Source organism: Aythya marila, assembly GCF_965140915.1.
Source record: "Aythya marila genome assembly, chromosome: 1".
NCBI classification, from domain to species: domain Eukaryota; kingdom Metazoa; phylum Chordata; class Aves; order Anseriformes; family Anatidae; genus Aythya; species Aythya marila.
The window spans coordinates 147,177,703-147,203,204 of NC_139042.1; the positions used below are offsets into that span (position 1 = coordinate 147,177,703).

At 37.9% G+C, this 25,502-nt stretch overlaps 1 protein-coding gene across 2 annotated transcripts in view; it reads left to right on the forward strand.

Annotated features, from left to right (window-relative positions):
* KDM7A (lysine demethylase 7A) overlaps positions 1 to 25,502 on the forward strand; it is a 61,219-nt gene that overhangs the window by 13,179 nt on the left and 22,538 nt on the right. For both annotated transcript variants that reach the window (XM_082774322.1, XM_082774323.1), the window contains exons 2-10: positions 11,373 to 11,458; positions 14,773 to 14,890; positions 16,705 to 16,865; positions 18,295 to 18,436; positions 18,704 to 18,890; positions 19,382 to 19,544; positions 21,459 to 21,546; positions 22,300 to 22,406; positions 25,388 to 25,479. In XM_082774322.1, coding sequence (XP_082630448.1) covers positions 11,373 to 11,458; positions 14,773 to 14,890; positions 16,705 to 16,865; positions 18,295 to 18,436; positions 18,704 to 18,890; positions 19,382 to 19,544; positions 21,459 to 21,546; positions 22,300 to 22,406; positions 25,388 to 25,479 — 1,144 coding nt within the window. The remainder of the gene's footprint in view (positions 1 to 11,372; positions 11,459 to 14,772; positions 14,891 to 16,704; positions 16,866 to 18,294; positions 18,437 to 18,703; positions 18,891 to 19,381; positions 19,545 to 21,458; positions 21,547 to 22,299; positions 22,407 to 25,387; positions 25,480 to 25,502) is intronic.

Here is a 25,502-nt window from a genome sequence, read left to right on the forward strand (position 1 = left end):
TTACCAGGCAGCGCTCTGCAGGAGGCTGCAGACCAGGCCCTTCGCTGGTGAGGAGCAGTCAAGGCTTCAAGCTGCTGATAAGGAAACTGAACTGCTGAAGATACCAACGAGATTGCCAAGTGAATCAAGAACTGCTTTTAATATGTGGTGTAGATCACCTGAAAGAGTTGTTTGGTCCTAATGCTGAAGAGATTTGTTTGTTACACAAGAACATGAAATTAAATGTTTTTTTTCTAAGGCTTGTGTGTGTGTAATTTTGGAATTCAAGAACTGCTGAGTATGTGAGTATATTGTTAGTGAGTAGCTTAAAACAAACAAACCCCAAGCCCCACAGCCAGAACAGCAACAACAAAAAGCCCAGCCAAACAAAACATGTGCATGCACACAAACAAAGCCATCAAGTCCTGTCTTCCAACAACCTGGCATCAAGTGACATTGCTGGTGTTAAAAGCAGGCAGGTGTCTGCACATTTCAGAATGGTCATCATGTTTCTATCAAACTACGAGGTGGGAAACAGTCTGAAAGTTCTTCTCTCTGATCTTGTTCTTCATGGAGAGCCATCCTGTGGCTTAGAAATGTGGCTTTCCAAGTGATCTGTTGGAGTTACTGCCAAGACAGTTCTGTAGGCAAACAACGTGGACTGTGGCATAGAAATCATGGCTCTGCCTGGTACCTGCCTCAGCCGTTCTCACACCTGGATCTACAGCCATGTGGTTTTAAGGAACTGATGAAACTAAATACTTTAAAGATGGATCAGGATATCTAAAGGCAGTCAGAGTAAAACCATAAATGCTATGCTATCTAAAAAAGCTTGCTTCACTTGGCGTCCAGTGCCAACACACACATCTCTTGGATGTGATAACATCTTTTTTTCTGTGCTGTTCAGATCATACAGTTAAATTCTAGGTTGTTTTTCAGGTCTGTTTCAGAAGAACATCTCTCCCTGCAACCTGATTGTGTAAGCTGTTGGCAATCCATTAACCCCTGCTGGTTCCAAGTGTCAGTGCACAATGAGGGTAGGGTTACCCCATAGCCCTGACCAGTCTGGTGATTTCCACTGCCAGACAGGGCCGTCCTGCTTCTTGCAGCCCTCTCTGGATTACACAGTCCTGCTCCCTTTCACAGGCTGGCTCTGATAGCTGTCTGTGCTGTGGGGTGACCTGGTAAACAGGGAACTGAACTGGTTAGGGTAGTTTCTGTCAGATAGGCAAGTGAAAACAAGGTGCTTTGTAGCCAGGCTAGTGCTGGGGCTACGGCTGAGAAAGGGAATGAGTGCTTGGTTGGGAGCGAATGGGGAGCTCGCCTCTTCTAGTGGCTGCCAGCTGCTAGATCAATGCAAGCTGTATCGTGTCACTGCTTCTTGGAATTTGTTTGTCACTGTGGGTAGAGCCTCAGTTTCTCTTCAAAGGCTGCCTTTGATTCAGTTGACTTCTCAATTTGCATCCTCTTCCAGTGCCCTCTCGTTAGAACCAAATAGCTGGCTTGTGTTTGGTGCACAAAAGCACCTTGCTACCTACCAGGAAAACAAACCTGCTACAAACTCTGTGCTGTAATCAGGACGGGTTTGTATCGGCCGTGGCCAAAGGAACTGGTACTCCAGCACTTCTTAAACTGCATCATCTGCAGTGATTCATTAAGGCAGAGACAGAATTAGTCTGTGAAACTTGGCATGGAGGAGGAGAAATGAAAATAACACCAGTGAAAGTTGAGGCAAGAACATGTGCGTAGACAATATATAACAAAGAAAAATCTCATTTCAATTTCACTGTGGGTGTTTTCATTCAGGAAAAGAGGTGGCCTTCACTTACTGTACTACAGTTGTCATAGTTGATTTATTCCAGAATAGTTGGAGGTTTAATTAATTTGTATACTGGCATCCCTTTTTCACCCTCTTGCTACCTCTGTAGTAGAACCTAGCCTATTTCTTCCTTTTTTTTTTTTTTTTTTTTCCTGTTGGGGAAATATTGGTGGCAGTTTTGGGTAGCAGTTTGTTCTCAGGTAGACTATAACCATGCACCAGACACTCAGTTACCTATGGCAGCTGCTTTAAATGGGTTGAAGATTTTTGTGTTGTGGTGGGTTTTTTCCCCCATAGTAAGAAAAGTGTTATTCCTTGTTGGTTCTGCCTTAAGCTTCGTGGTTTGAAAGTGTTACAACCAAGAAAAAAAAAAAAAGTATTTTGAAATATTTTTTTATTTCTTATCCATTTTTAATTGCAGTCAGAACAGCATAAACTTGGTTAGGGATTGGAATAAGGCAGGTTGTGTACATAAGATGCAGTTACCTGTCAGGGTTTTTACTAGGAACATCTTAGTGGGGGGAGGCGTAAACTTTACATGTTTTGGAGCCTTGATGAGGAGGTAAAAATAATGCATGGAAAAATGTTCTTAAAGGTCTAGAAACCTTTGTAGTCAGTGTATAGGGAGTAAGGGTGAAAATAAATCAGCTAACTTCTGTCTTTATTCTCCCCCTTCCAATGCCCTCCCTCTTGAACCAGGTAATGTGTGTATCCTTCACTCTGTATAGGGCCCATGCCACCTACCAGGGGAACAAAACTGCCACTAAAGAGAAGTGAAACTTCATATTGGTAGTGGTCCAATGAATTGGGACACCAATTTTCCTAGAATTACTTAAATCCAATCTTAATGCCTTTGTTTTTTCCCTGCATCAGTTGTGGGGAGGGCAGGATGGTGTTCATTTACTTCATCCTGCTTCTAGCAGTTGCTTTAGATGCCACCTCTTAGTTGCCTGGTCTTACAGATCTGCTGGTTTCCCTCTGCTGTGGTGTATCAGGCTGGGCATACTGGGGGGGCAATGGGGCAGGTGGGAGTGAGAGATGCAGCAGAGGGCAGTCCTGGACTCCTGAGGTGATGGCTAGTGCTGAAGAGATGCTCTTCAGGTCAGATTGATGGAGGCTTCTTTTCCTTGCTTTCCTATAAATCATATGTCATGATTCACTTGCTGGTGTCATCCTGGTTTATCTCATCTAATCACTTTCACACTGAAATAAAGCCTTCAAACACCACTGCAGCTTTTAAAGGCCTTTTTCTCCTGGCTTTCACTGACATACTGTTTAGTTTTGAGGTCTGCTGTAGTTTACTTAAATGTGATTTTTCTGATTTTATTGAGGCAGCTTATTTTGATAAATCTACAGTAAATGATCTAGGTTCCTTCAGACCTGCATTTCTGTAAAACAATGTTTTCAAAAGGATGGGGACAAAAATGAACTGTAAATACTCTTTTAAAGCAGCTTAATGCGATTGGTATAGTTGGGAAGAATAAGCAGAAATCTCTTATTGCATAAGAAGGAGAGAGAAATTGTGTGCTTAATGGATGATACTAAACAGAAGGGATACATCCCAAGTACTTCAGTGATGTTAACTCTGCCTTGTCACAAAGTCATTACTAGCAAAAGTACTTCTCTCATAAAGCTGCTGCATGTAATCCGTGGTGGTAAGCCAGACTGTGTCTTCTCCTGGCGCTCCTATCTGGTAACGAAAAGGTTATTTGCCGTTGGTGTACATTTTTGCATGTGGAGTTCTTTAGAAATCCCGAGCCTGTACTTACTTTGACTGCAGCATGAACCCTGCCCCAATTTGTAATAGTTACAAAATCATTGTATGGAAAATCAGTTTTCCACATACCCTTTTCATAAGCATAGATGATTAGGTACATGATTATGCTGATTATACTAAACACACAGTTGTCAAAGTATGTTATGAAAGTAGGGGGTCCTTTCTCTCTTTACTTCAATGTAACAATGTAATTGTACTGATACACATGTTTCCAAAGATCTGGTTTATGTTCACTCTCAAAAACTTAGCAATTCATTTTCTGATTGGACTGGAATTACAAAATAGCGTGCAAATAACGTACTTTAATGTTGTTTCCCTGAGATTTTAGGTCCCATGGTGGTTATGTTGAATACATCCCTAAATGTAGGTGGAAGGTTTTGTGTACCCATACCCGAGCCTATATTGTTACGTAACTAGATAGCTTTGTTCCATTGCTGGTGACTTCCCTTTTACATTTCTGCTTTTCAGAATCCGTTCTGTGGAGCTGAGCTTTCTTTGACAAGCTGTCACTTGCAGATTTTTCTTTATTTTAGCTTCTGTGCTTTGGGTGAATGAAAAGCTGTGGTACTTCAAAGAGAAACTATTTATATTGATTTTCTTTCTCAATGGAAGAATGCGCTTGAGTGTTGGCATTAAAAGTGTCTGCTGCGAGGATGGCGCTACCATGGGTATCAAACTTTAGGTTTTGATTCTGGATGTCCAGAAAGTCTGATCACTGGAGAGCCCTTTGGAAATTAAAATAGATCATTACCTATCTGCATGTTTGCATTACTGTGACACATCACATGAGAGAAACACTACTTAATTTAAAAGGAACAGGGATCAATTACATTAGGGAATACTAAATCTATATAATGAATGTTTATATTTTTAGCGTGTGATGTAATGATTAATCTAGGGGAAGATCTCATAAGACTGAAAGATGTCTGAGCAATCAAAGAGGGGCAGAGTTGTGTGTTAATGGCGTGCAGCATTATTCTTGAGGTTGTTGTATGAAAAAGTATTTTCTGGAGAAAACTGGTAGCACTAAGAGAAGGAATACTTGCTAGAGATAAATGTTTTTCTTTTTTCTTCTTTGTAAATAGTGTATTTATGCATTCTATTTGAAATGTGCTTGTAGGAATAGTTCCCCTTAAAACATACTTTGCTTTGGAAAATGAATAAATATGGAGAAAATAAAAGCTCAAATACTTTCCTGTTGAGTGTCTTTTGTGTAATTTGTTTTATGGCAGTATGTTTCTAATATGTAGTGAATAGAAGCCTGCCACTTCTTTCAAATTGTTTAATTATCAGAGTAAATCCCTGCATAAGCCTAAAACTACAATTCCCATTGTGATTCCAGAGTTGTTGCCACACTTACCATGGTAAGATGAAGAGGAAGCTGGTGGTTCTTTCCACATTTCCATGTGGATTTGCATTTTGCATTTTGCAGTTTTATTATTGCATGTTCATATTTGTGTGCGCAACTATGTGCATTTTGAAGAAGGGAAAATATCTAGCTGGTGCTTGAGGTTCATTTGTTTAAAAGCTTACCACATTTATTTTAAGTTTTAGACTCTCCTTCCTTTTGTTCTACAGTAGTCTGACATCTAGTCTGACAACAGTACTGTCACACTGACTTTGTCTTTTATTCCTAATTAATTACCTTCATATCTTCCAAGAAGGAGTAACAGTTGTGGCTTCAGAAGTACTAGAGAACTATTTAGTTGTGGCAGTGACATCTTCAGTACTTTCATTGTTTTATCCTGCAAATATTGCCTATGTGACATAGTATATGTGCCACTTGCATAGTATAGACTTTAGTTAACGACTAAACAAAACTAAAGTTTGCCAAATTGACTTTGTACCCCATCGCCTTGCTGGGTAAGAATGCTTCTCTTTGCGATCTTGGGATGGGGTACGCAAAGCCATTCTTTGCATAACTTGCACCTTGGCTAATTAATTTTGAGAATTAAGGCAATAGTATTTTGGGTTTTGTTAACCTCAAATACGAAGAACTGAAAGCAGCAACTGCAGACCTTGTAAACGGAAAAATTTACTGTAGTATGTGCCTGCCACTTAGGTAGTTCTGTGCTCAGTATTTTAATAGGAATATCTCTCATCTGTGATTTGAAATTTAGTAGTAAGGCCTGATACAGTCTTACGTGTGTGTATTTTCAGCCTAAGATTGCTCAAGTGACATCTTTTTCCTATTGTTGAGCAGTCATTTTTAGAAAGCCAAAATAGGTTAGAGATGAAATAAAGCAGTGTTTTTGAATAACAAGTCTTAAAAATACCATTAAGTTTGTATTTGGTGAATAGCAAGGTATTGCCGTAACTGGCAACACTTGAGTTATATATTATGTTGAAGACTCTTATTGTCAGGGTTTCTAAAGTCTGTTTGAAAAAGGGAGTTGAGCAGGGGCTAACTTGCCACGGATCGGCTTGCTGAGCTGACTTGATGCCTGGATGCCTGATGGTTAGATCTGGTGACAGACACAGAGGGAGTCTATGGTCAGGCAGTTGTGAGAGGCAGGTTGGGACCTTTTCTTCGGAGCAACAGCCACGCTCAGTTTAATATTCTGAGAAATCGTACCCTGAAGTAGTCACTACAGTTTTTGGACAATAAGGTTGTTACATAACTAATTGATTTCTGCTACCTCAAGAAGTATTCTTTTTCTCATTCCTGGTAAGGCACAATAGGGACTCACTGTCTGCACATCTTCTCAGCTCTTTTGGAGGCAAACTGGAAATCAAAAAAGGATTTGGGGATCTGCTCTTTCATGTAATGAGCAGGAGTCAATGGGAGAAAAGCCTATACCCCTAGTGATTGTCTGTAGCCCTGCATTCCTGATAATGGGGAACACGCTGTAATAGCCCTAGTATTTTTCATCTGTTCCAGCATTTTTGTTGATTTTTTTTTTTTTCCTGCTGCATGTCAAGATGTGTGCTTTTTCTTCTTCCTTGTACCAGATAATGCCTGCAAGTGCTTTCTGAGACATAGCAACAGAAGCTTGTGGGTGTCAATGTAAGGGGGAGTTGAAGAAGAGGATGTGCTGAGTTCTTGCTCAGAAATAGGATAACGGAGAAAGAGAAAGAGTACCTGCAGTATTTATTCAGGGACAGTATGTGTATCTTTGAAAAAAAACAATTTTTAGTAATTTTACAGCTTGGAAAAGAAAGAAGGTATTGTGTCTAAACATACTAGCACGAATGAATACAAGATTTGCATTCATTCCCTTTTACACTTGAAATTTTATATAACTGTAGAGTATGTAGTCTTTTAATAAGATAGCTTTTCATGTGATTATATCTTATAAAGGGTATGTGAAAATAAAGTCTTGAATCAAGAGTGCTTTGTCTTGTGTTTCTTTTTTTCCTGCTGAAATCAGGATTCTTTCAATTAGACCAACAACAGCAGTTAAGCAATATCCAAAATGTTATGGATGTGCTTGATAACACTAAAAGCAGTGAAAAGGAAAAAACAAGAACAGTTTGAGTAAGCAGCTATTAGATTTTGAAGGTGCAGCAGTCCTTCAGGTGACTGACCTGAGTCTGATACTTGATGCACCAACGCTGTGCTGCTGTAGCAGAGGAGAGCAGCCCAGTGCCTTGGATGGGTTCATGCAACCATGAGTCTTCAGGGACAGTGCTTCCTGTAAAGGTGTGGTGGTTTCACATGGGTAGGTAGACAAGCTCTACCACTCTGCTCACTCCCTCCCTCCCTAAAAAAAACACAGAACAAGTTGAGAAAATAGGATGAAAAGGACAGCTTCTGTGTTGAGATAAGGACAGCGAGATTGCTCACTAATTATTGTTACGGGCAAAGCAGGCTCAGCATAGGGAGATTTGTGTTATTTATTGCCTATCAGTGGCAGACTTCAGCAGTGAGAAACTCAAAGCAACTTCCCTCCCATCCACCCTATTCTACCTCCTCCCCCAGAGCGGCACAGGGGAATGGGGAATGGCGGCTGCAGTCAGTCCCAGACGCTTTGTCTCTGCCGCTCCTTCATGGTCCCTCTCTGCCCCTGCTCCACGTGGAGTCCCTCCCACGGGATGCCATCCTTCCCAAACTGATCCTGTGGGGGCTGCCCACAGGCCCTCTTCAAGCACTGCTCCCAAATGGCTCCATACCAGGGGTCCATCCCCCAGGAGCAAACTGCTCCAGCACAGGTCCCCCATGGGTGAGTGGCAGCTCCCCCCAGACCCCTGCTCCTGCATGGGCTCGTCTCCATGGGCTGCAGCTCCGGCCCCGGGGGCTCTCCATGGGCCACAGCCTCCTCCAGGCCACATCCACCTGCTCCACCGGGGGCTCCTCCACCCATGGGGGGGCTGCAGCGTGGAGATCTGCTCCGTGTGGGACCCATGGGCTGCAGGGGGACAGCCTGCTCCACCAGGGGCCTCTCCACAGGCCACAGGGGAACTGCTGCTGCCTGCCTGGAGCACCTCCTGCCCTCCTGCTGCACTCACCTGGGGGCTGCACAGCCGCTTCTCTCACATTTTTTTTCTCTCACGTTTTTTTCACTCCTCTCTCCCAGCTGCTGTTGCACAGCAGGTTTTTCCCTTCTTGAATTATGTTCTCTCAGAGGTGCTGCCCATGTCCCTCAGCTCTGGCCAGCAGTGGGATGGAGCTAGCTGGAGCTGGCTCTTCAGTAACGTGGGGCAGCTGCTGGGCTCTGCTCACAGAGGTCACCTCTGCAGCTTCCCTCTACCAAAACCTTGCCACATAAACCTAATACAAAAGGTACTGGACTTTAGTAATTTCTTCCTACAAGGCATTCTAGCCCAGTCATGAAATTGTTGAATCTACCGTTCCAAATTATCTGTACTCACCTTGTCTACTGACATCTAAATAAATAGCAGTACTACAGTAGAGAACAGCATTTGTAGGTTCTTTTCTTATGTGAAAGAAGACTTACTTGCCCTTTACTTAATAGCTACTAATGGATCATTGCTTTTGTGTATGTTGGACAGTCCTCTTCTGGTTGTTTTTGATTTATGTGTGCTGCTTTTGTATACCTAGAATTTGAACAGTCAAATGGGAAGTTCAGACTAAAGCCAAGCCACTTGCTTTCTCATGAGACTTAAGTCTGGACAACTGGTTCCTTGAACTTTGAGTAGTCAAGGATTTCTTCACTTGCCAGGGTCGGGCATGTTCTTTTGTGTGGAAAAAAAAAAAATATTACTTGCCAGATTCTTCTACTAGCTCTTGCTGACCTTGCCTTGATACTCGAGGATTAGTCTACAGCCTTCCTGCAGGAGATGAGCAATTCAAAAACTAGGTAATATATACTGAAGACATTTCAACCCAAATGGGTGGAGAGGTGAAGGATAATAACGGTATTTCATTCAGGAAAGCATCCAGTGGATTGGGAGTGTTACTGTTTGAGTATGCTAATGCTTTTCAGGCCCTGTGCTCTCTCTTAGTGACCTTGCTTTGATACTTGAGGTCTGAAGTTGCACTTATCACAGTAATTGATTGTTTGCTGGTAGCCGAAATGATTAATGTCACATTTGTCTGTGCATGTTGCAGAAAGAGACTCAGGAAAGTGACTTATGGTGCTGTATGTGATTGATACCTGCTGTGGCATCCTTGTCAGCACTTGCTCTTGCAGGTGCTGGATCCTCCTTTGCCCTTTGCGTCAGTCAGATATCCGCTGGTAGATTCCCTTCCTGCACCTCCCAGGTAGTGCTTTGCCTTGCCAGTTAGTTCTGAGCTTTGAGCACAAATCACGGGTTGAAATTGTTGGCTTCTTTATTGAGCGGCTGTTCCAACTGGTGTAATCCCCCTCCAGTATCACCTGTCTGTACACAAAGCCCATGGTGCCTTCTGGAAAAGGTGTGGGCTTAAGCAAGTCAGGGGAAGTGCTTATATTTAAAAGAATTTCTGCTGTATTTTCAGGTTATCTGTAATATTTTGTAAGAGACAATAAAGTTAATGCTCTTAAAAAGAATATGAGAAGCAGGTATCAGAGCTGGTAGGAACTATCGCTGTACTCTCTAAAGTTCTTACTGTTAGTCAGCAAGATAATCTGGCTGGGATGGTGATGACCAAGTTAGATCTACACCAAGAAAAAGAGTTAAAGGGAGTTATGTGAAATCTTTACATGGAGCAGTGCTTCATTGAATAATTATGCAAATCTCAGCAAGATACAGTACAACGCAAATATCTTCAGCTGTTTGGAAATCAGAAATTTAGCTTAAATAGTGAGATTCTCAAGTGTATGCATAAACCAGCCTTCTGATTTGGGACTTTTGGAGTGTATATTTTAAAACAGTTTTTCTTATAATAATAGGATTGAATCAGTCGTCAATTCTATCAAAGGAGAGAGCATATAAGCAAAAAGAAATTGGATAAGCATTTTTAAAGATTGCTTTTGCCTTTGTTTCTGTTTATATGTCAGCTGAATCATGTAATAATTTCTGTAGTTGTATCTTAAAAAGATGCAAAATATTGAAATAATTATAGATGAAACATATTTGGCAGCTGAGCTTTATATTTGGATTTTAGAATAGTACACACAAAAAGTTATATAACCTTAATTTCATGTGCTGTTTAGTGAATGGCTAAGTAGAAGAACCAGCTGAAGCTGCTCACAAAGAATTCAGAATGATGTGCTTCTCATTGAGAGATGCTTTTTAGTTTCAGATTTGACTTGCTCATTGGTACGCTTTGAATGCTAGACTATTTAGCGTGTTGTTTTAGCAGTTGTTTAGCTGATATTTTCTGGATCATGTCATCAGTTTTGGCACTAGGTTGCTAGGGCAAAGACTTATTGTAGCTGGGCCATTTCAAAGCTTCAATGTTCAGGCTGTTGTTAACACTTTTGAGATGAAGTGGGTTACTTGAATGGAGTAGTGTTTAAGTTCTCATGTTCCTAGAATGCATTAAATGGAAAGATGTAATTGTGGTGTAAAAAAATTAACATTGCAGTCTTGTTTCCCTATTATGAAGTCAGCATTTTTCTAAGCTTCAATGAACTTTTGAGAGAGAGAAGTCTGTCAGGAGTCAGATTCTACCAGCAAGTAGGGATTTTTGTTCTTGCGAACTCTGTGAAAAAGCATGGCTTCTCCAATTAATCTAGTATTTAATCTTCTGAAAGATTGACTTCCTTTTGTCTTTAAAATATTGTTATTGAGATAGTGGAGTAGATATTTTCTCATGACTGTTATAAAGATCTTCAACTTTAATCCCACTTTGACTGCTTTATCTGGGAAGAATTTTTACAAGGAAAACATTACTACAAATGTGATTTTTAAAATCACAGAAACACTGCTATGGTGTGATTTGTGTGTTCACAGTGTACTTTATATAGCTAGCACTAGCAGTGTAAAGATTTCAGGGGTAATACAAAAGTATTGGGGTAGGAGTTTGTTATGTACTTTTTGCAGAAATAAATGAAAAAAATCGTATAGAAATTGGCAACACGTAGGTTTCAGATTTTTTCTTTAAATTATAGCTTTTATAAAGAGAATTGATAGAATGATTTTGTGTACGCTGTTTACTGTAATCAGGATCAAAGCCTTGGGAGAGAGGGCAGTGATGTATATTATGGAGTCATTTTTAAAGGAGCTTGATTCTTGTTTTCTTTTCCTTTGTTTGTTTGTTTGTTTGTTTTTTTAATGGCATTCTCAGTGCAGTGGTAAACAAACTGTTACTCAAAATTTATATGGCAACCTAGTAGTTGAGATAATTTGGTATCTCGTGATTTTGTAGACTAAGCATATTCTGGTAAAGACATAAGATGTAATTATTTTTTGGCTTGAAAGATAAATCTTGTATGTATTCTCATTAACATTTTAAAAATACTATTGCAGCTGTGTTGGGGTAGAGGAGCATCATGCTGTTGACATTGATCTGTACCATTGTCCCAACTGTGCAATTCTCCATGGACCTTCTCTAAGTAAGTATGGGTTATTCAGATATATATTATATCTGAATATATTATATCTGAATATATTATATCAGATATATTATTCACATATATTTATTTTATATTTTTAATGTCTCTTCTCTCGAAGTGCTATTGAAAAAGACTGTTCAGAGAGATGTTCAAGATGACTTTGATTATTTAGGAGGTACTGGTTCTGTGTGACAAACTTTGAACTGGTAAAAAAAACAACAACACAAACAACAACAATCTCAATAACAAAACCTACAAGCTGTCTTTTTTTGAGAGAGGTTCCTTGATCTGGAGATGAAGATAGAATAAAATATAAACCACAGCTGTAGATTAGACAAATCAAAGCGTGCAGAGCTAGAAGAAAACAATCTGTACTTGACAGAGAGAGAGAGAGAGAGAGAGAGAGAGAGAGACCAAAAGTTAGGGAATCATTTAAAAAAAAAAAAAAAAATGTCAAGTACAGGTAGTGATGCTTTCTCTTACTGTACATATTACATGCTACTTCAAAAAAAGAAAAAAAAAAGTTCCAAAAGACTGCTCACTATTTTGTATTTTAATCATGAAAATCCTCATACCTAGGAAAGCAACCTTGAGAAAATAAAAAAGGTAGCTTTCTTATCTTTCTTGATGATTAAGGAGTATGTGTCACAACAATCCAGTGTAATTTGAGAATTGGAGCTTGCTGTCTTACTTTTCTTTTATGTCCTTGAGACTTACATTGCTCTGAATTCCAGGTATCCGATTTGTAAACATGTTCCCACCAAATTCCTCAAGGAATTTTGTGAGTTACTAGAAGAGACTATGAAACAGTGGCAAGAGAGACAGACCTCTTTGGTTCTATCAGTAGATCCACTTCAGATCTCTACAGTGAATGTAAAGATAACATTTCACTTCTGAAGAAAATGTTTTTTGTCTTTCTGTAACTACTGCAAGGGCACTGCTCTATCTGATTCCCTAGATTTTTCAACATGACTTCTGTTCTCAAAAGAAAGTAATGTAAAAATGAATTTCACCTGTCCAGCAATGAATTAAGTTTCTATGTTCAAACCTGAAAAACGTATATATGCACTGTGTTTCTTATGCACGAACATGAAAAATGTCCGTATGTGCTTAGTGTCCAAGCACTATGTTGTGGTCATTTGTGTTTTTTCATATATATTTTTTTCTTTGCTTGAAGACCACCTAATGGTTTACAGCCACCTCAGGATCTAGAATCATTACAAAGCTGAACTCACTTTACCATTTAGAAGCTATAATTTTGAAACCACTGCACCTTCACTGGTAGTTCTGTGGACTATGAATGAAGTGATTAATTTCACTTATTTATGCAATTAATATATGTTGTATAATATGTATTTTGTGTGTAGGTTATATTTAATACCTTCAATATTAGCTACCTTCAGGTTAGGGCCTGAAAAGTCAGATAAATGTACTTGCTTGTAGTTCTTACTGTTCTGGTCACCTCTTTCAGTTAAAACACTGTATGTGTCTCTTGTAAAAATATCAGCCATTTCTTTTCCCACATTTCTGCCTATATTTTTTTTCCCTTTGGAATAGAGGGGCTGGGAGAAAGAGTGGAAGGGGGTACATATCAGGCTTTGCAAAAACTAAAAAAAAATAAAGAGTTTGGAACTTTTTTCTTTTGTTGATTTGACAGAACTAGTGTGCTTCATCATCCTGTTGATTCCTGTGAATAACCTTTTTTTTTTTTTTAATGCAAAGGCTTCTAGTGCTAATGCCAGCTGTGTTTCACCTGCAGCAATTTGAGTCATTTCTGTGTTGGAAGTCTTTTAAAAGACAAGAATCTGTAGTAAAAATTATCCTTACTATATCATATTGCCTGAAGTGAGTACATCTAGATTTATTAGAAGCTTCAGGCTTATCAACCCAAGCAGAGGTGATATGTTGAAATATATCTTAATTTGTAATTTTATTAATTGTACTCAGCTAAGTTGTCAGAATCAAATCTACGATGGTTTGTGGTTTGGACTTCAGCATGTTTTAATGTTGAGAGAGACTGATAATGTTTCTTGACTCCAAATGTTGCAACAGTGCTTCACAGTGCTTCGGTTGTATGCAATTATGTGTAGAAGTAAAGACATCTTTTATTTGCTGCTTCATAGTCTGAAACTCCTTTGTGTAGAGGAGTTCTGGAATAGAGCAGAATTCACCTGTGTTCAATTTAAGAGGACAATCATATCTGTAATTTTGGCAGATATATAATCCCACCTAATAAAATGACACTGTGAAAAAAAACAACCAACCAACCAAAATAAACTGCAAGAATATACGAGAAACATACACTTCATCCTAGTGGATTTAGATTCACTATCGTACAAAATTAATTATGTAAGAACTCCAGTAATTAAAAAATCTACTGTATAGTTAGATGTAAAAATCAAATTAACTAATACAGGAGCATTGATCAATTTCTTTTTGTATTTCAACCAAAAAAACAAAACAAAACAAAAACAAACAAACAAAAAGCCTCCTGATTTGATTATCTGTCATTTTTCAATGGGAGACCAACACACCAAATTTTATGTGAATGTCTAGTTTTTAATTTTCCTTGGCCCTTTAAGTATAAGGAGATGTTAAAAACGCAATTTAGTTGCTTTTGGATTCTCAGGTTCCCCAAATTGTAATAGAACAGTAACTTATTCTTTGTTCTTTACTATTATTTTGTGATGGAGAATACCAGTTTAGAGCAACTCAGAATTTCATTGTTTTGGGGCACAATGCTTGCATTATATGCATTGTGCTTGCATAGTAAAGGTTGTACCTGCCAAAACACCTTATACCCCAAATTGTTATGGTAAGATAAGTAGTGGATAAAATAAGGGTGGTCTTGTTTCATATGGAGAAGTAGCACAATGGGATTAGGTTCTGTTAATTCTGTACTAATGCATAAAACGAAGTCTTCAGGATCTTGAAGAGGTTGGATTCTTCTGTTTATTAAAAATAAAGCCCGGATATTTAGGAAATCAAAATTTGAGTTTTGTTGATTTACTCTTTAGGTTTGAACAATCTTCATGTTGTTGCTGTTTATTTATGTTCAACTCAGTATGGGATTTTGAGTCTTTGTGTATAATGCACACTGATGTTGTAGATGGGAGGAGCTCTAGAAGTCCAAATGGTCATTGTCAGCTCTTCTGAAGATTTGTTGCAATAGGTAGGGTGTCACCTGCGTAACCAATAAGGTTTGTTAATCTCAGCTATGTGTCTGAAGCATGTCTGGCTCACTGATAGAACGACTGCTAACCTTTGGCATCTGATTTAACTAATTCAAAGTTTAATCCTTCTGAAACTTTTAGTGAAAAAGAGGAGGAACTGGCACAGACATGACTACACAGAGTTGGATGATGGCTCCAAACCGGTGCAGGCTGGAACGCGGACCTTCGTTAAACAGCTGCGGGCTCGTTCCTTTCCAAGGTACAAAAGCTCACTTAAACATTTCAGTGAAAAAAAAAAATAGAGAAACTTAGTGGGCTGAGTATGTCTTCGAGAAGGTGAATAACGTTTCCCTGCTTCAGAAAATTAAGGCCTAGGATTATTACTTCCTCCTCCTATCCCACCCTCCCCATCTGAAACAGTGAGTCCCTTTTTCAGGTGGATAAATTCGACCTTTCATGCAGTAGCTTCCCCTGTTCAGTTTTGCACTGGGCTATGTTGTCTGTCAGGGCTGCTACAGGGTGATGGCTGTTGAGTTTGCTTTTCTTTTGGTTTTGTTTCTCTTTCTTTGAGAACAAAATAGAATAATTCAATTGGAAGGAACCTTCAAAGCTCATTTAGCCCAACTGTGTGAGCTTCAGGGCTAACCAAAAGTTAAAGCATGTTATTGTGGGCATTGTCCAAATGCCTCTTGAATGCTGACAGGCCTGGGGCATCAACCACCGGGCTAGGAAGCATGTTCCAGTGTTCAGCTACCCTCACAGTAAAGAAATTTTTCTTCATGTCCCATCTGAAGCTCCTCTTGTGCTGCTCTGTGCCATTCCCTTGCACCTTGTCATGAGTTCTCAGGGAGCAGAGACCGGCACCTCCTGCTCCACTTCCTCTCCGCAGGGAGTTGCAGAGAGCCATAAGGTTGCCTCTCAGCCTTTTTTTTTTTTTCCCAACTAGACAACACAAGTGTTCTCAGCCTCTTCTCACAGGACATGTATTCCAGCCCTTTTACCAGCCGTGTTCCCCTCCTCTGGATGCTTTCAAGTATCTTAACAGCCTTTTTATATTGTGGAGTGCAGAACTCTACACAGTGTTCAAGGTGAGGCTGCACCAATGCTGAATGTAGCAGGAGATTCCCTTCTTTGGACCTACTGGCTATGCTGTGTCTGATGTATCCAAAAATACAGCTTTTCCTTCTGGCTGCCAGGGCACGCTGCTGGCTCATGTTGAGTCTGCTGGCAACCAGCACCCCTAGGTCCATTTCTGCAGGGCTGCTCTCCAGCCATTCTGCTCTAGTCTGTACCTGTGTCTGACATTACTCTGTCCTAGGGGCAGCATCTGTCATATACCTTTGTTGAACTTCACGCTGTTGATGATTGTCCAGTGCTCCAATCTATCTAGATGCCTCTGTAAGGCAGTGTGGGTGCAGCAGCAAGAGTGGTTGACGTTTACTTTTCTTTTTATGTGCCTGAACTGTCAGAATACTGTCTATTCTTCTAGTCCAGGAAAGGAGAGATTGGGTAATTACTCCTCAATTTCATTCCAGATAACAAAGCACATTTACATGTGCTCTAGCCTACCCATTCTCTCATGCTTTAGAGGAAAGTGGAGAAAATTGTTTGTAACAGAAATCATCTCAATCAGTCTATGCCTGTCTTTTTCACTGTAGACGTACGGGTTTTAACTCTTTATGGCTCTCTGTACTAACTCTGTATTAACTCTCTGTATGGCTTTTAACTCTTTAAAGGACTCTTTGTTGTTATTGTTAACATTAACATTATTGTTGTATTTTTTATTTTTTTGGGAGAATTCCTTTTTCTCATCCTCTTAAATGACTGTGTTCAATCGCATAGAAGGACTGTGACTTCCCAGGTTATGCTTGACAATAACTGATTCCTTACTGGTTTATATTGTTGTCCTTGTTTTTCAGTTTAATGTTTAGTTTGATAGTAGTACTGGGTCCAATTCTTTTTGACTCAAATGCAGCCATTCCAACCTGTCCACCCCCAAACTGTGACATAATTATTTTTTTTAGTAGTGCTTGGATGCTCTTCTACTAATACTCCATTATTTCTTTCTGTTAGTGCTGATGAAGTAATTTTGAAAATGCATGGAAGCCAGCTGACACAAAGATACTTGGAGAAGCATGGGTTTGATGTTCCCATAATGGTTCCAAAATTAGATGGTCTGGGGCTCAGACTTCCTCCGCCAACTTTCTCTGTCTTAGATGTGGAACGCTATGTAGGTAAGGGTCACTGTGGAATATGTGCAAATGATCCTGTTTTTAAAGTAAAATAAATATTTGCATGATTATAAGAGCTTCTAGAGTGCTAAATATATACTATAAATTGAATGCTTCTAACCAGAGCATTGGCAAAGAGTACAATTAAGGCTACTGATTTGAATTTTGTTTGTGGTAGGTTTGTGACAGGAGTACACCATTACTTCTCAACTTTCAGAAGTGTTAATTTTGGTGCAAGCTAAACAGAGCATGTTTTTGTTCTGCTACAAGATTGTTCAGTTTTTGAGAATTGAATGAATCACTGTTAGGGTCGATGAAGATTAATCAGTGGTCAGACTACTGCAAAACTTAGTGTTTTGGGCTCAGTGAATTGGCGTTTCCATACTAAATCAATCTTTTGGAAATTTGTTCATTTCATTACTATGCCTATATTTTGACCTGCCAGGTTCTTCAGTTCAGGAACAAAATTGGAATGCTGCAGATTTACTTTTCTGGTTTTGAAATTAAAAATAAGAAAACTGAAATAAAATTGTTCTAGGTAGGATTTGTCAAGATGCTATTAACTTGGAATTTTAAAGTAAATATAGTGTGCATCTAGATGCACTCATTTCTTCATTCCAGAATGAATTGTCAAATTTGATTCCTATATAACTAAATAGACATAATTCAGTTACTGTTGTAATTTTGTCATTACTCCTTTCTCTTGGTTAAAGGTTGCTTCTTGCTTGCCTATTTCTACAGATTTCACTTGAATATATGTCTTATGTATACAAATTCGTGTTGTATTTAGAAATTAAGCTTGCCTTATGGCTTAATTCAATGAAATCAGACTGTGCTTAGAAGATAAGCTGGAGGGGAAGAGTGTAAAATGTTTACAACAGAGTACCTGCATGGTTTCCAATATAAAAAGCTATCCGCTAATTATGGCAGAAGTTTAGTGCAGTTGAAGGAAGATCTATTATTTGTAAAGAATTCTCAATGGTCCTTGTGTTATATATTCAAGAACTGTGGTGATGATTAAAAGGAAGAGTGAGGAAGAGATCTGCCTTGATAACATTCTCTACACTAGTCTTTCCAGTGACAGCCACAAAACCAATTTCTTTCTTTCTTTCTTTTTTTTTTTTTTTTTTTAAACCAGTTGCAGTGATTCTGTATTGCTCTTTTTTTTTTTTTTTTGGTTAACCCAAGAAAGAGTATCTTATCTTTAGACTTTTTTCAGTTCTGTCCTTTGCTGACTGTAACAATTAAAGCTAGACAAGTAAAAGTTGGTTTATACCAGTCTGTCCTTGTTCTAAGAGAATGCTAGCGATAGTGGAGTATTTGTACAGAAATATATTGATAAAAGCTGGAAAAAAGTAAAATTTCTCTTAAGCATCTAGAACAGCTGTTTTTATCTGTGGTAGGATTAAGAAAGTCATCTTGTCTTTCACAGGTGGTGACAAAGTGATAGATGTAATAGATGTAGCAAGACAAGCAGACAGCAAAATGAAGCTCCATAATTATATTAAATATTTCACAAATCCTGACCGACCAAAAGTATTGAACGTGATCAGCCTGGAGTTCTCGGACACAAAGTGAGTATTGACTTCAGTTCCTTGAATGTAGGAAGTGGTTTTCACTAAGGTGAACACTGTGTGTAGGAATATAATGTCTCTAGTGTTAAAGATAAGAGGCTTCATATTTTATGTAGACAGCTACTGTGATGTAATATGGGTATAAAACATTTTTACTAATTCATAAGTAATAACTCTGTAGGAAGCAAACATTTAATGTTGTCATTTAAAAAGAGGGGCACTTACTCTTGATCTTATTTATGTATATATATTTTTTTTTCTTTAAAGGATGTCTGAATTAGTGGAAGTACCAGATATTGCCAGAAAGCTTTCATGGGTGGAAAATTATTGGCCAGATGATTCTGTCTTCCCTAAGCCTTTTGTTCAGAAGTATTGCTTGATGGGTGTCCAGGACAGCTATACTGATTTTCATATCGATTTTGGAGGAACTTCAGTTTGGTACCATGTTCTCTGGGTATGAAGGCTTCTCTATTTATAACTGTATGAAACACAATTTACTCAGTGTGCAGCTTTCTTCTGTGGCATTATTGCCTGTTAAGAATGATTTTTCTTAGCAGGCAAAGGAGGAGCTGGAAAGTGAGAGTGAAGTTGATGTCTTGTTTTCATGCTTTTAATTTATCATGTTGGTGACTTCTAGACTATGATTGTTTGGTTGACTATTTTTACTATTTTAATAGACCGGTAGATGGTATAGTGAGGTTTTAGTATTAAAAAATGAATTAAATGAAAATGAATGACATTGTTGGGTGTTTTTCACATCACAAAATGCATGCTCGTTCTTCCCCCCCCCCCCCCCCCATTCGGTTACTGTACTGTTAATTAAGGTTTTGGACAATTGCAGCTGGGCCACTGGTCAATCAGTTGCTTTTGTTGCAAATAACTCAGAGGTAGTACTGTGCATCTAAGAGAACATATATTTATTTATTTGATGTTTTTATTTAATAGGGTGAGAAGATCTTCTATTTGATCAAGCCCACTGATGAAAATTTGGCTCTCTATGAGTCTTGGAGCTCATCTGTCACCCAAAGTGAAGTATATTTTGGGGACAAGGTTGACAAATGTTACAAATGTGTTGTAAAGCAAGGACACACTTTATTTGTTCCAACAGGTAAGATTTTACAATTATTACTAAAACATAGCATGTTTAATTACCAGGAATTAAGGGTATCTTAAATGACACATTACATTATCAATAATTGGTTTATTCTGGATTTCTGAATGAATGAAAAGAAAAAAAGGAGTTGGAGTCTGGAATAAGACCCAAACAATGATGCCAGCTTTTGAGACAAATGTTTAAAAAAAAGAAAAATTCTGTAAGACTGATTAAAGGCTTCAAAAAAATCTGATCTGTACTGACATGCATTTTTGCTGTTCCTGCTTGGTAGAATGGATATCCTGACGGTAGTGAATGTCATAATTATTTTGTAATCTCTGTAATATGTTTGGAGTAGAGTTGTGATTTAAAATTAATCTTGCATATAGAAGAATACCACCTGCTGGGAGGCTCTCGAGAGTTATTTAAATATTGTTAAAGATACTGTTCTTAAATAACAATCGAATTGTTCTGTTCAAGATATACTATGTGGCTTTACTGTTGTTTTAGTCAGTGTCTGGGGAAACGTAGGATAGGATTGAAATACACATCCTCCATGAAGAGTCAGAGGTATTCATCTACTATGATGAGTGAAAAATTAAAACCATACTGACAAATGCAAAATGCAATTGGAAATACGAGGCACTCTACATTTCATTGCACTTTTTAAACAACAGAAATAAAACAAAGCAATTTATAATATTAATTTAAAACAAACAACAACAACAAACACAAACACCAATCCTTAGATTGCTTCTGCTATTGTCCCCTTCAGTCTTTTATATTCCATTCTGTAATTTCATTTGAAGGCAACATAGTAGGTATGTTGGTTATTCAGCATAGCTACTAGTTTCAGGTCTTTTTGTATGTGGTACCACAACAACTAGAACTGGTTGTTTTTAGCTGAATGAGAGCATGGTATAGTTGCTTGTGATTTGGGCTGATCTTGCATCAAGTTGAGGAGCTTTCTTTCTTTGTACGTGTTGCCTGTGCTCAGTTAAACCATGGGCTAATCTCCAAATGTGTGGCCAACTGGTCTGTTGTTGAATACAGAAAGGTCTGCATGCAGGTAAAATCAGAAAAAGCCTTGGAAAAGGGAACTCTGTATTAGTTTATTTATGTTAAAACTGCACGGTGTAAAATTTAAATGCAACCACTTTTAATTAGGAAGCCGATATGTTCTTTTGTATACTTAATTGAAATTATTGAGTGGTAATCAGATTGATAGTGTAATGTTGGCCATGCTTTGCCATGCTGAATTGTTGAGTTCATGAGGACAATATTTCAAATACGTGACAAATTAGCATAGTCAGAGTACCTAGACTGGGTTTTAAATTGATCATTAGTTTCACTAAAATTAGAATGGCTACACTGGGAATAATTTATAGAACTATTTCTGAATTCCTAGTAGAAAAAAATCAGTATTGCTAGATTACTTTTTTTTTAAAGTTGTGCAAATTTTTCAGTTACTGTAAGAAACATGTAAACATGGAAAGTAATATATTTTCTTTTTTACTTTTATTACTCTATTGTTCAGCATGCTTTTTTTTTTTTTTTTTTCCCACAGTAACTTATTATTGCTGATTGGAAAGGAAACTTTGGGAGACTTTTCACTTAAAAAATCAGTGGTGTTCTGTCTTTCCCCCTCTGCCACCCCCAGCTCCTACCCAGTCAAAATGTCTTGAAGGCCTTATCTGCTTGTAACTCCTTTAGAAAACTACATTTCCATTAGATTTCTGAAACACTTTCTAAACCACATGTTGTTAAAATCAAGATTATTTTTTCCTGGTGCAGAATACTAATTTGCTTTTTTTAGTTCAACATACAATATTTTAAATGATTTTTAGTGCGTACACGCAAGTATTTAAAAACAATCTTTCTTAAAATAATGTATATGTATTTATTAAGTTTCTGAATCTTTCATTTCAGGCTGGATTCATGCTGTGCTCACATCTCAGGATTGTATGGCTTTTGGAGGAAATTTTTTGCACAACCTCAATATTGGCATGCAGCTCAGGTTAGTCTCGACTGTTACTATACCTTTTCCTCAGTAAGTAGGATATTTTTTATGATAGATACTTTTCTTCATGCTTGTAACCAGGATCAGATGGGTACAGGCTCTCAAAACAGACAGTAGTGGCATTTTCAGTTAGACTAAGCCCAACATACTCTTGTTTCACTTCTGCAAAGCTTGTTTTAAAAGTAAAATGAAGGATATGCACGAATTTAATTAAAAAACAAATAAACAACAAAAAACAAAAACACCACCACAACAAAAATCCCTCTCCCCACCATACTTTGGTGATTAGTATAAGCAAGTAAACCAAAGCTGAGCAAGCCCAGGTGTGCAACACTGAGTTGAAATGAGCATCCTCAAGTCAGCATTGCTCAAAGGGCAGCTGTGTTTAGTTTTTGTCCAAGATGTGGAGCTGTCTTCTAAACATATTGTTTTTATTTATTACAGTGGAATCCTGATAAAATTCCATCTGTTAAAAGATCACACACTGGGTTTGTATCCTAGTTTTATGAAGTCCAACTTTATTCTTAGAAGTGCAGCAGTCAAACTTGATAAGGTCAGAGCCTGGATGAGACCAGAGTTGAATCTTGTCTGTGGTCTTGTTGGGATTTAAATTTGTGGTACTTCTTTTATTTAACATGACCGTGCCTATTTTATTTTATTTTGGACGTTATATCAATTTGAATGATTACATGCTTAAATAATAAATTAGATAAAGTGAATGTTTTTTAAATGATATTTCTGTTTGTTCAGGTGTTATGAAATGGAGAAGAGGCTAAAAACGCCAGATCTTTTCAAATTTCCTTTCTTTGAAGCCATCTGTTGGTTTGTGGCCAAAAACTTACTGGAAACATTAAAAGGTAATTTTTGTCCAGTTTTGAGAGAGATGCATATATCTGCTTTTTTGTTCAGTTGACAGTGGAGAAAATTATGTTACTGCTATGAGAACAGGTGAAACTTTTTTTTTTGTGTGTGAAAACCAGCTCTGTATTTAAACAGATTTTGGTAAATACTGTACTGGTACAGTTCTAGATTCAGCAGTTCTTAGTACAAGCTTTCTAGGGTAACTTGCGCTGTGCAGAATTCTTAGTGTAGGCAGTGATGTGTGTAACGAACGTTTTGTAGCACGCTACTGACACCTTTGAATTGCTTATTAGTGCTTATTATTCAACGCTAATGGTGTATCTGGTCAGTGAAGATACTCTGTCCTGATGATCTAGAATATTTGAGATTCTGGCACAGTGTAGTTAGGCTATCAGCCAGATAGCATTAATTTTCCATTATCTGACAAGGTCTTCTTAAGGCAGATACGAAAGCTATTTCAGTGTGTTGCTTAAGGTCTTGAATACCCTTTGGTAGCCTTTCTCTCCTTTCAGCAAACAATAGGCTCTAAATGATCCCATTAGTTTATGCCTGTGGACTGCTTCTTGGTGACTTCAAAGTTGAATGTAAAGGTTTTGTTGCACCTTTACAATTTCCTTGGACCTTTTCAGTCAAACTACCTGATGTCTTCTGCCCTTTCTTGTTAAGGGGAAGGCAACCATGAGGATTTTTGTAAGAAAGATGTATCGGTTCTTATGAGCAGTGTTAAATCATTTATACTGATGTTTATCAGTAGACATCTCAACAGGCTTTTGTTCTTGACAGTTCACAGTCCTTTCCAAACCTCCTCATCTAGTCCTTTAACCCATGTATCTATACCCATGTGTAATTGAGGTTGAGAGAATGCCTGACTTCACCTTCTTTTGCGTAAAATATCTTGCCCTCTGCCAGCTCTGTTTAATCTTATTAATAAATACCGTATTTCAAAGGAGAGAAATAAACCTTCGGAGAGGATATTGCTGAATTCAGTGTTTGCTTTAAAAGAGCACTCACAAAACCTTATTCTAAGATAAAAACCTTGAAAATGATCTGTTCTTCTTTCAGCAAATGAAGGCGTTGAACAACTCTAGTTTCCTAAATGAGTATTTAGAGTTTCTGGATGAAATTAAAACAACTCAGAAATTTAACCGAACAAACTTAAAGGTTTTTTTTTTTTTTTTTTTTTTTTTTTTTGCTTCCAAGAAAGATTGTTTTCTTCTTGAAAGTTTGCTTTTGTTGGTCTCACACCTGAGTATTTAAAATTTACAAACATGACAGAAGATATAGGAGCTATATTTCTGCTGGAAGATCCGTGGGATAGATGTTTCTAAGTAATCTAGTTAACTACATGTTTCATCTCTACATGTTTCCCTCTTTTATTATGCACCTCCTTACTTGAGTAGATATACTAGGAGCCTTTTGTGATGTGGTTCTTAAGGGAGGGTCATGAAGCATATTTTCATGTTATTTTTAAGCTGTGGCTTAGCAGGTTATTTTGCTGCAGAATAGTACTAAGATCTATAAACCTATAATGAAAAATCAAAATTGAGGCTTTCATGGCTAGTGTGATGATTATGTTGGGTTTTGGCATCAAGACTTACATAGATCACGTGTTTACCAGTCAGAATCCTTTGTTTTTAAAATAAGGGATGGTACCAGTTCAGCTGTGAAAGGTAATAGCAACTACCAGCTTGTAATGCATCGAATACATGGTTGTTAGCAGTACTTTGTGAAATTCACATCAGTTAGCAAAATCAGTGCACTGTGTTTTTCTGCTTCTTTTTATGAAAGGATAACAAAGAGTCATAAATCTTTTGATTTTGTCTTTTCATTGGTAAAAAGTATATTCTGTTGCTGTAAGTGTTGTGGCATTCACCTAAACTTTACTCTATAGCTCTAGGGACTTAGAATAATTCTGTGACTTTTTCATCTGTACAATGCTGATTAGTTTTAATTATTCTTATGTAACACAGTCCTTTTTTATTTTTTACTGCAGCTAAAAAAAAAATAAAAAAGTCCAGTCTGTGGTGCTGCATTGTATTCTCAAAATTTTACTGAGTCAGCTAGTGGGCAGAAAGACTCCTGCTGCAGCTCAAAGGCCCGCCACTCCTTCTCACACCCTTTAAAAAGTAGGAGGCACACTGGAGAGAAGAACAGCTGTTAAGTAGCAGAATTTTCCTTTTTCTGCCACTGGACTAATACATAGCTTTATTAGTGCATTTTTTTAAAGGAATAAAAAGAAAAAAATAGTTCTAGGGCTTATTCTTTTCCTACTGACAGCAGGAAATATTTTTCAGGAACATAGGAAGAGTCTGCAGTCTACTCTTAACTTTCTGGAGGATTTGTCTTTTCTCTTCCTTTTTCCCATGAAGGAAAAGGGAAATTTTAAAAGGAATTGTAATCACTTGGGAGCACCAGCTTTCTTAACAGCAACAGCTTTTGTAGCAGAGTGTTGTATTTCTTCTCTTTACCCATTCTTACTTTGGAGCAAAAATGATGTACACTAAGAAGGAGAACTCTGGTATTAAAGTGTGAGCCATTTGCTGTATGTATGGGAATAAGCAGTAGGAATTCCAATTGAGAGATGCATCCCATCCTATGTACCTCTGGTCCACATTGACTAAAATATTTCTGAACGAAACAGATTATTTGTTTCTTCAAATAACATTTTTCTTCTACATTATAGGTCTGTTTTATTCCAATTGAAGTGTAGTATGTTGTAAAATTTCTAAATTGCCCAAGAAGAAGCCAAGAAAAAAAGATGTTATGTAGAATCACTTTAGGTTGTGAGGTTGTGGGTTTTGTTTATTTGTTTGTTTTTGTTACATTATGCATGCAAGTACAGGATGTAGTATTTCACTTGCTTGCACAATTTTTCCTTTTCTTGGGCTGTTTCATAATGACAACTTCGTTGGCTGTGGGTATCATTCTACTGTTTTCACTTACTGCATTTCTAAATTATTATCTGTATCCTTTTTAGAACTGAGGGAAGATGGTTTCCAGCCCCCAAGCTATTTAGTGCAAGGAGTGAAGGCTTTACTTACTGCTTTAAAATTGTGGATGAAAAAAGAGGTAAGTAAGAGAGTAAGTGATTT